At 34.6% G+C, this 11,438-nt stretch overlaps 1 protein-coding gene across 3 annotated transcripts in view; it reads left to right on the top strand.

Annotated features, from left to right (window-relative positions):
* CACNA2D1 (calcium voltage-gated channel auxiliary subunit alpha2delta 1) overlaps positions 1-11,438 on the top strand; it is a 509,634-nt gene that overhangs the window by 488,249 nt on the left and 9,947 nt on the right. For all 3 annotated transcript variants that reach the window (XM_036247167.1, XM_036247166.1, XM_036247165.1), the window contains 2 exons: positions 1,603-1,712; positions 2,805-2,887. In XM_036247167.1, the coding sequence (XP_036103060.1) occupies positions 1,603-1,712; positions 2,805-2,887 (193 nt within the window). The remainder of the gene's footprint in view (positions 1-1,602; positions 1,713-2,804; positions 2,888-11,438) is intronic.

Genomic DNA, 11,438 nt, shown 5'->3' with positions numbered 1-11,438 from the left:
GTTTGATTTGAAACTGGAAGAGCTGGGAGAAAATGTTTCCTAAGGTCGAGGCTGATGTTAGTCATCAGTAAACATAAAACATCTTGAAACATTTTTGGAAGAGATGGAGAATTTAATTTGGTTGTAATGGGACAAAGGAGAAAGGGAGGTAGGGATTTTTTAAGTTTAAGAGGAGAGTGATCATCCATGTCACATGATCCCTGAGAACCGAGCAGAAAGGCTCAGGTTAGCACGCAAAGAGTTGGGGTACTTTGTTCTTAGCGACTGTAGGCTGGTTATTCTAGAAGAAACGTTAACAGAGAAGAGGAAATATGAGGAGATGAGGTAATCTGAGCACGTGAAAAGGCTGGGATTGTCCGTTGCTAGGATTCAGAAAAGAAGTTTATAACTATTAAAAATATTTTCAGGAATGGGTTAACTGAACCTAGCGTGAATTTTTAATAGACATGGTCAATATGACTTTATGACTCACTTTAGCTAAACTTTATGTCCTAGGAGGAGGTAGAGGATATGAAAAGGAGAAGCTAGGGTGGACAGTCAGGCATGAACTCAGCAAAAAGCAGACCATTTTGTTTGAGATTAGTATTTTAGACTGTCAGCTTCAAGAAACCACATTGTAGCATGTTTTATGGGTGCATCAGAAAGAATTTCAGAGTCTGCTGACCTTCCATTTCATTAACTGATGCCGAGTACTAGCAGTGCGTGCTTAAGAATTGACCGAATTAAATTGTAAAGATCAATATAACCAAGATATTAGGTTGAATCATGTTGTTTTTAATTCACTTTATTCACCCTAAGTTCAGTAAGGGGGGCAATAAAACCCACTTTGTTGAAAATATATAAACATAAAAACATTACTCTTTAACAACAAATCTACATTTTTATCTTGGTTGCTAAAGAAGCACCTTAAGATGTGGAAAGAAAAAACTTCATGGAATTTAAAGCTCTTGATTTTGTCTGTAACTGTTCAGCAGTTACCAGCCACGGTTGACTTTTTCAATTATCAATTACAGTGAATTCATATGAAAATTTCGTGCCCCAGTCACACTAGTCCCATCTCTGGTGCTCAATGCCTTATTGTCTTTCATACTAGATAAAGCAAAAAACATTTCCAGTGTTACAAAAGTTGGCTGAACAACACTGATCAAGTCTTTACTCTGCCACTAGCTTGGGCAAGATGCTTAGCTGTATTTGTAATCCTAGCTTTTTGTCTGTAAAATAAGGCAACTTTGGCATATTTCCAGTGATAAATACCACAAGTCCTTAAACGTGTTAAATAAAACATTTTTTCTATGAGTTTCAACAACAAAATAGTGCTCATTTTGCATTGAGGACTAACATTTTTAAGAAACACACAAAATATTTTTGCATTTGTTTAGTATATGTATTCGAGACAGGTAACATGTGCATGCTAATACATGAAACACAGTAATCTATCTTCTAAAATCACTCTTCTTCTGTTTCACTGTTTTTGTTGGTGATGCTTTGTGTTTCAAGATGAGATATTTTGTCTTTCATTTTAATATGCTAAGAATCTTTGAAAGATTTGTCTTTCTTTCCCAACAGATAATATTCTGTTATTTTTTAATATTTATTTCACAGAATCTTCCATGTAGAAAAACTTATGAATACCAATTTAGTATTCATAATGGTTGAAAGCAAAGGGACTTGTCCCTGTGACACACGGCTTCTCATACAAGCAGAACAGACTTGTATCCTTTGACATTGAAGGTGTTTGGAATGGAAAGCCATCTTAAAATAATGCATTTTTAACCTTCTCATGTTATTTATGCTCATAAAAAGAAAAATATTTTAGAGTGCTTACCTCACAGAAGCAGAATGGACCCCTCATACAAAATTTGGTATGGATGTCAAGACGCATGTAGCTGTACGTACACCAAAAGAATGTGAAAAGGCTCTTACTCACATGTGAGGCCTGGTGGACGGAACAGTGCAGGTTCCCATGAGATCTGAAAATGGCTTGCGAGAGCTGGAACTGGCTTGGGATTCTGTGGTGCTTAGGCAGCGGTGCTGGCTTCTTGCCTGTGCTGGCTGGGGCTTGTGTGGTTTGGACTCCCCAGGCAGTGCCAAAGAAGGGAGCACTCTGGCTTCCCTATCCGCCTGCCCAGGTGAGGGACAGAAGGAAAAGGGAAGGTTGTGGCTTGAAAGCTATCAATAGGCAGTCATCCAAATCAGAGCCGGATTTGATGTATGCATAAAATGGAATATTAGTCAGCCTTGAAAAAGAAGGAAATCCTGTTGTATGCTACAACCACAATGGCACTGACACTAAAGCTACTTCTGGTGGTAAACATGCAAAATGACATGTAGTGGCTATTAAAGCATTGCACACAGAACTTCTGTAGAGAGACTATATAAATTTTGCATTTAACCATGTTGTTTTTGAAAAAGAAAAAATAGTTCTCACCTATGTTTGGAACTGACATATATCATTAGAAATTGATTTAAGTTTCTGTTCACTTAATAGAATGCACCCAGGTTCTCCCTTGTGCTATCATTTGTGCATTTCATCCATTTGTATTCTACAAATATTTATTGAGTACTTGCTGTGTGCCAGGGACCGTATATGGTCAACATTTTAAAAGTTGATCTCTTCTAGTCTGGCAAGAAAAAATCAGTCGCAGTTTAATTTCTTAAATCCTGAAGTACTTGAACTGGTTGTGTTGGGCTAGAGTAATGGCATAGGTATCTCTTACTTGCTTTGGGAAATAAATATATTGCATTTTCTTTTTTTAATTGTGTGGGGAAAAAGTAATTTCGTATTCCTTAACAAGTTTCTTTAGCTGATGGTCCAGATCCTTGTGATATGGTTAAGCAACCCAGATACCGAAAAGGGCCTGAAGTCTGCTTTGATAACAATGACTTGGTAAGACCACATGTTTACTTTATTAAATACTTACCTTATTGGTTATTGTCCACAAGAATTTAAGGAGCCGTGGTATTTCTCATTAACATGATGTGCTTTCTGATAGATTTTTCATTTCGATATTTTTCATGGTTAGCTTAAGCTTAACAAGTTGCTTCTTCTATCAGTTCTTCCCACAGAAATTGTACTTTCAAACACAATTCCAATCAGTTTACTAATATAATCCATTGTTACAACTCTAATGATTTTAAAGACTTTCTAAAAAATAGTAACTGGCAGTAAATATTACTTATGGTATATGAGTTGCCTACCTTCATTTATATTCCAGTCTTGAAGACATAAAAATTATTTTTATTAGTTCAGGTTTAGTCCTCATTCGGGGTATTTAAAAACCTGTTCAACAGCTATTGTTCAGTTATTTTATAATTATACCTTTTTTTAATTCTGATTCTGATTCTATCACATATTAGATTTATATTACTTCTCTTAACTGTATTAATTCTTATATTGTTTGAAATTAGACCAGGTCAGTTATACAGGGTTAGATTTATATAATTCTTTTAATTGTATGAATTTATTTTTATATTTTTCTAAATTAGACTAGGTCAGTTACACAGGGTTGAGTTGATAAAATTTTACAAAGCATATTTAATATGTGATTTAAACACAGTGCTTATTTTCCTACAGGTTAGCTATCTTCCTCTGACTTTTTTCTGACTCACTATGTCTGTACTCAGCTTTATACTCTTAAAATTATCTTAGTTAAGAAAATTTATTCTCAAACAAAAAGGCCACAAAATGCCTGTCCACTTCAAAAAAACTTAATTTTAAATATAATAGTTCTCAATTCTCTGATTTTTTGCATTTAGTGGCTTGCGCTCACCAATAAGTTTGTAAACATAGAGTATTATTATCTTAGGAATTATTTATTCCAAAAACAGGCCCAGTCATTTACTGATTAATGTGCATTTATAGAGGTTGTTGTTTATTTATTTAGAATAGATTTGCCTACTATGTACTTATTTACTCCTGTATACATGGCCATATTTGAACCAGAAAGAATAATGCATCTCCATAGATACCTTTTATACAATTAGATAATATAAATTATAATTGGAGCAAAGAAGAAAGAAAATCAGTGATGGAAAATACGGCTAAAAAAGCAAGATGTTTTAGCAATAAGTCTCATTTATCTCTGTGAGGAATACTGGCCATGGTCTTTGATGAGAAAGGGATTCAAAGCTGCTGCTCAGTGATCTTTTCATTTTACCCAGTTACACTCAAATGAAATTCAGATATGAGGACTTCCGTTGTTTTGTCTACTATACCTTCAGGAGCTTTGCCCATGTCAAATCATTCCCCAAAGAGTGTTAAATGTGGGCCCAAGATAGTAAGTGCTCAGCAGGGAGACCACTTATCAGATATTTGCCAGCAAAGACTGAGGTTAAATTCATTCAGATGAACTTTAAAAATTGTATAAAAACCCTGTTGCTCAAAAATACTTTCACCCTATCAAACTCTATACTTTGATCAAATCATTAAAAAGGTTTAAGACAAAAATTTTTAATAATTCAAGTTTCAATAAATTCTACAGTGGATTGTGGGTGAAAGTACAACTCTTGCTCCGTAGCTTAATGTACAACTCTTGCTCAGTAGACATTAATGTGCTAATAATGTCTGGTGTGTCTTTAGCAGTGGAATATTTTGGTAACGCTTATGCTTATTTGCAATGGTCACTGTGACTCTGCTCTGGCTGGAGGCTCACATAAACTGCTCACTGCCAGCAACCTGCATGAAATCTCATCTTGTGTGTCTTCTTTTCTGTGTTTTCTTTCCTTTTCCTGTACTTGCTATTTTGCCTGTTATTAATAGGATCAACTTATATGCACAACGAGTCGTGCCTGTACCATGATGTCAGCTCCTATCTTCATTTTACTGCAAGTGTTCATGTGGTGTGGATGGTCAGTCACTTTCTCTAATTTTTCTTTGTTTTTGTGTTTGGCTCAAAATTAAAAAAAATAATAATAATCCATATCCCTAAATGCACTGTAACTGTCCTGAAATCAGATTATTAAAATCCCACTACTAATGTTTTGTAAATAGCTCATTTCAAATGTTGCATAAATTTCTAATCTTAAACAGAACATAACAGCCTTTATTTATTTAAAAATCAGTATTTCCTGCCCTGGCCGGTTTGGCTCAGTGGTTAAAGCGTCGGCCTGCGGTCCGGAGACACCCGGGTTCGGTTCCCGCTAAGGGCATGTACCTCGGTTGCAGTTTGTCCCCGGCCCTGGTTGGTCATGCGGGTGGCAGCCACTCGCTGTGTCCCTTTCACATCGATGTTTCTCTCTCTCTCTCTCCCTCCTGCTCTTTCTGAACAAAGAATGTAAAAGTGTCCTCGGGTGAGGATAAAATAATAATAATAATAATAATAAAAATCAGTATTTCCTGGTAGGGTTTTTTAAAAACATTAAGTCAATGTGGAAATAAATTTATACATGCTTCATGATGTCTGAATTTTACTAAAGAGAAATATCTTGACAATTATTAGAACTGGTCATCTCAATTTATGTTCAAAAGATGCTAACAAAATTAATGAACCATTTACATTTTATCAATCATTACTTAATATTTCTGTCATCCTAACTTTTTTCTTTTTAAACAAATATAGTTGAAACAAATTTTAAGATTTTTACTACCAAAATATTGATGCTCTTAGTGAAATAATTTAGTACAAGTGCTTCCAATCCCTGAGTTTATTTTACTTAATATCACTTATATTATCCAGGGCAAAATTAGCATTAGATTTGTTTCTCATTTACCTGAATTATATAGTCGATATGGCTAAGTAGATGTTTTAGGACCTGAGTTTGTGTTCAGGGTTCCATTTATAGTTTTGCAGTTTCTTTTCTGATGCTCTCGATTCACCATGATAATTGTGACTAGAGCAACTTTGATTTTGTTTTTTCTTCATTGTTGTCCAGGTAGTCATTGATTAGGAAACCACTAGATGGAGATGTGGACATTACTGTGAATGGACTGAGCTTATAAGTGGGGTGGCAGAGGGATATTCCAAACACAACTGCATTTGTCCTAGGATAATAACATCATGGTTTCCCAGCAAAAAATTCTAAGTGAAGGAAACCTCTCTGGTTTAAATACTAAAAAAATTCCAAAATTAAATGATCTCTCTGTATGAACATATTTTTAAATTGATATCTAGGTACCTATTTGAAATAGCATTGATTCCTTAAAAAGATTACATACATAGGTAATCATACCATTTACATATTAAAAGTGTTGTAACCCCCTCGACTTCCTTCCTGTAGGGAAAAAAAAGTGTTGTAAAATTACATTTTCTACACTTGTCCCTATTTGTAATCATAATAGGAATGAGCAAACTAAAGCTTAAGAATAAAAATGTATTACATTAATTTTATAGGTGAAAATAGTGTAAAAATTTACTATGTTTTCAAAAGTTGACTTCTCTCACAGAACTTTTTAGATAAGATGTATAGGCTACCAATTAGATGCAGATATGCCTGTCAACTTCATTTTGAATAGGTCACTTCCCATTTTACCTTGAACCTTAAAATCTATAGGTAACACCCTGGCCGGTGTGGTCAGTTGGTTGGAGCATTGTCCCATACACTGGAAGGTCACAGGTTCCATTCCTGGTCAGGGCGCAAATGTAGGTTGCAGGTTCCATCCCCATTCGGGGTATATATAGGAAGCAGCCGATTGATATCTCTCTCATGTCATTGTTTCTCTCCCTTTCTCTCTCTCTCAATCCCTTCTACCTCTCTAAAATCAATTAAAAAGAAATCTATTGATAACAATGGATTAATATTTTTTACCTAACACTTCCCCAAAATATAATTTTAAATTTTCTTATGATGATTTTTTTCCACCATAACTATACATTGTTCAATAAATTAAATATCACCATAGACCCAAGTGGTTGGGATCAATACATTTGAATGAAATATTTTTTAAAAAATGAAAACAGCACATCTGGTGTTCCATGATATTATTGTATCATTGATTATTATTGTATCCTTGAGAAGATGATGTAGATGACATATACTTTCCATTAACAAGACCTGTGGTAGGAATTTTAAAAACACAGTCATGAATGTGGAACAGTGAATCTAGTCTCTGCAATTTGAGTGTTGTTATGATGATATCTAAAACAATAGAAAGATGATAAAAATAAAATATTACCAAAAATTGAAAGAAACACTGATTGATTATTTGGTAGTTTCCTCCCACATTTAGGACTAATAAAGGATACAGTCGAAGCTTTAGTGTTAGTCTGAATATAACTAGGAATTTGTGTGTATTAGATTCTGCTCACAGGAAACCTGGGATGATGGTGTCATCTTCTAAAGGGTGACATCTCTCTAAGCATTTAAAAAGTGACTCCACCTAAAGCTAGGATTCTTATACCCTGTGGAGTCCAAAAAAGATATACATTATAGGTATCTAATTATGAAATCCATACCCTGAGGATTTGATTAAAACATGAATGTTCAAATGAGATCTTTTGTAAGAGCTTTTGGAAGACTGAAGTGGTAAAGAACAAAAGAAAAACAAAGAAATAAAGCTGAAGTTTGTTTATTGAAGAAGAAATTAAAGCAAGCCAACCATATGTGCATTGAGGAAGTTCATTATTTTATGCAGACTTAGTTTGTAAAAACACATTATTGAGTATATGAAAATGATTATGCAGAAATAAATGTGTGTGTGTTTGTGTATGTACATACACACATATATTTAAATAGCTGAACAAAGATACTACCTACTTCATAAGTTAACATGGTATGTTAAGGGGCTGTGTAGGAGAACAGATTATTTCTTAGGGAATTTTATAGATTTTTCTTTGAAGCTGCTATGATTGACTTAAGTACAGACCTATCTATTCAAAAGTTAGCCATTTTTTGGTGGATGTCTTCACCTGTGATTTGCCTTTTGAAAGAAATTTAACGATGCCTATAATTCAGAAAAGAATGAGCAAAAACTTAACCAAATGACCAGAAAATGCTCTCCTGGAAAATTATTTATACATGTATTTAAATAAATTAAATATTATTGTGCCCTGCCCTGGTCGGTTTGGCTCAGCAGTTAGAGCGTCAGCCCGTGGACCAAAGAGTCATGGGTTCGATTCTGGTCAAGGACACGTACCTCAGTTGTGCCTTGATCAGGGTCGTGTGGGAGCAACCAGTCTATGTGTCTCTCTCATCAATGTTTCTCTCTCCCACTCTATCTGAAGATAAGTGGAAAACTGTCCTCGGGTGAGGATTAAAAAAAATTATTGTGCTCTTACTATGTGCAGTTACTCACCCCAGGTACTGGTTTTGAAAGGAAAGGCAGAGTATTTGTTTAGTAGTACTTATTTAACAAGGGAAAATGGAAGAGATTTTAGCCACCAAGTATACATGATTTTAAAAAGTTAGCCTTGGGGCAAAATTATATGAATATAACTATGGTTTAGATGTTGTTGTTTTAAAGAAAATAGGAATAAGGAATTTTCAGTGATATCTTTATTGAGAGTCCTTTGAGAAACATCCCTAGAAGGAAATCTAATAAAATTGCTCTATTGTATTTTAAAATAAATATATGTATGTATGTGTGTGTGTGTGTGTGTATTATTAGCACTGCATCCCTTTCTATTTTAATGTGTCAAACTGAAACAAGGTATCAAGGTCTCGTTTTCTACTATAATAATCTTTAAAAATCAGACTTGATTTATCTGGTCATGATGTTAGTGGGAGTTTAGTCCCTTTAAAATGCTGAAGTTTCACCCATACCAATGCATTTGTGATTTAGAATGTTTTTAGAATGTAGCTCATAATTTACTTTCATAGAATAATTTCAAGTCTTGGTATATGTGGTTGCCCATGCAAAACACATGAGAAAACATGATCAGGAAACTGAAGAGGCAGATTTTTCAGTGTGAATCAACTTACAGACTTCAAGGACTCCAACTAACTTATCTAAACTACCACCTTCCAGACTGGAACAGACATATATCTCATCATCACACAGAGGAAATGAAACAAAACAAAACAAAATGGAGTAAAAATATAAAAATAAAGACAATGGATTCAAACCAGGGAGAATATTTTTCTTTCCATAATACATTTCTAGACTAATTTTTACATTAATAATAATTTCTTTGATAAAATATATCCTTAATGCATTAATGGGCCTTATTTGTGTTCTGATTTTCCATTCCATCAGATTAATGCTTCACTAGAACTTAGGAGACCCTCCTGGCAAAATGACAATTAAGCCTTTAAATTAGTATGTTTGTAATATTTCTAACTAATCAATATATGTGCTACTTTGCTGAGTACCTACTATTTATTTATCAAGTACTGACTGTATACATACTATTTACCTGTGAGGTATTTGAGATATGTATAAACTAAAAATACTTTCATTTTGTTCATTTGAAATGCAAATATAAGAACCCTGTGTTTCATCTGGCAACCCCACCTAGAGGGAAAAGTATTTAAACAAGGAGAAGGGCATATACAAAAGTCCTGAGATAGTAAACACATTAACCTGTTGCAGAGACAGATGGTGTTATTGGAAATGAATTGTCGAGGGGAAAAATACAGGAGGATGGAGATGGAAAAATAGCCAAGCCCCATACCATATAATGCTTTATAAGACTTGTCAAGAAATTTGGATCTTGTTCTGAGAATGATAAGAAATTTTAGGAAGGAAGTGAAATGATTTGATGTACGGTTTATAAAAGACTGCTTCTAAAGAAAAGATCATAAAAAGGCAAAAGTAGAAACAATGATGCAAATGAGGAAACTTTGCAGGAGTATAGGCAAGAAGTGATGGTGATTTGGACATGAGATAGAAGTAGAAGGTCAGGATATATCTATATATGGTTGACAGTATCACTAATTTCCCCTTTTTGCCCATCTTCACCACCCCAGGCCTTCCCACACTAGTGTCTGTGTCCATGGGTTATATATATATGTTTTGCTTAATCTCATCCCATCTCTTTTACCCCATCTCCACTGAGATCTGTTATTCGGTTCCATGCATCCATGCCTCTGGACCTATTTTGTTCATCAGTTTATTTTGTTCATTAGATTCCACATATAAGTGAGATCATGTGATATTTATCTTTCTCTAACTGGCTTATTTTGCTTAGCATAATAGTGTCCAGGTTCATCCATGATGTGGCAAAGGATAAGAGCTCTTTCATTTTTACAGCCACATAGTATTCCGTTGTGTAAATGTACTGCAGCTTTTTTACCCACTCATCCACTGATGGGCATTTGGGCTATTTCCAAATCTTAGCTGTTACAAATAGTACTTCTATGAACATAGGAGCACATATATTCTTTCTGATTGGTGTTTCAGGATTCTCAGGATATATTCCCAGAAGTTGGATCACTGGGTCATATGGCAGTTCCATTTTTAATTTTAGAGGAACCCCCATATATTTCCCACAGTGGCTGCACCAGCAGTGTACTTGAGTTTTTTTTTTTTACACCCTCACCAGCACCTGTTGTTTATTGACTTATTGATGGTTGCCATTCTGTCAGGTACGAGGTGATACCTCACTGTAGTTTTAATTTGCATCTCTCTGATAATTAGTGATGTTGAACATTTTTTCATATGTCTATTGGCCACCTGTATGTCCTCTTTGGAGAAATGTCTATTCAGGTCCTTTGCCCATTTTTTAATGGATTATTTGTCTTCCTTTTGTTGAGTTGTATGAGTTCTTTGTATATTTTGAAAATTAACCCCTTATCAGATGTATCATTGGTGACTATGTTCTCCCACACAGTAGGTCCCCTTTTCACTTTGTTGATAGTTTCTTATGCTGTGCAGGAGCTTTTTAGGTTGATGTAGTCCCATTTATTTATTTATTTTTCCATTGTTTCCCTTGCCCTAAAAGATGTATCAATGAAAAAAACTGCTACATGTGATGTCTGAGATTTTATTGCCCATGTTTTATTTTAGGCAGAGACGTTTTATGGATTTGTGACTTACATTTAAGTCTTTTATTCATTTTGAGTTTATTCTTGTGTATGGTGTAACTTGGTGGTCTAGTTTCACTTTTTTGCATGTAGCTGTTCAATTTTCCCAACACCATGTATTAAAGAGGCTGTCTTTACTCCACTGTATGCTCTTGCCACCTTTGTCAAATATTAATTGAGCATATTGGCATGGGTCGATTTCTGGGGTCTCTGTTCTTTTCCATTGGTCTCTATTGCCTGTTCTTGTGTCAGTACCATGCTGTTTTGATTACAGTTGTTTTGTAGTATAGTTTGATATCTGGTATTGTGATCCCTTCACCTATGTTCCTTCTCAAGATTGCTTGGCTATTTGGGGTCTTTTTTGGTTCTATATAAATTTTTTGAATAATTTTTCTAGATCTCTGAAATATGCTGTTGATATTTTAATAGGGATTGCATTGAAAATGTAGATTGCTTTCAGTAGTACGGACATTTTAATGATGTTAATTCTTCCAATCCATGAACATGATATATGCTTCTACTTGTTTGTATCTTCCTTT

This window comes from Molossus molossus, unplaced genomic scaffold (genome assembly GCF_014108415.1).
Source record: "Molossus molossus isolate mMolMol1 unplaced genomic scaffold, mMolMol1.p scaffold_m16_p_7, whole genome shotgun sequence".
Classification (NCBI taxonomy): domain Eukaryota; kingdom Metazoa; phylum Chordata; class Mammalia; order Chiroptera; family Molossidae; genus Molossus; species Molossus molossus.
Note: the sequence above shows the minus strand (reverse complement) of the source record. Positions and strands in the feature narration are given on the sequence as shown.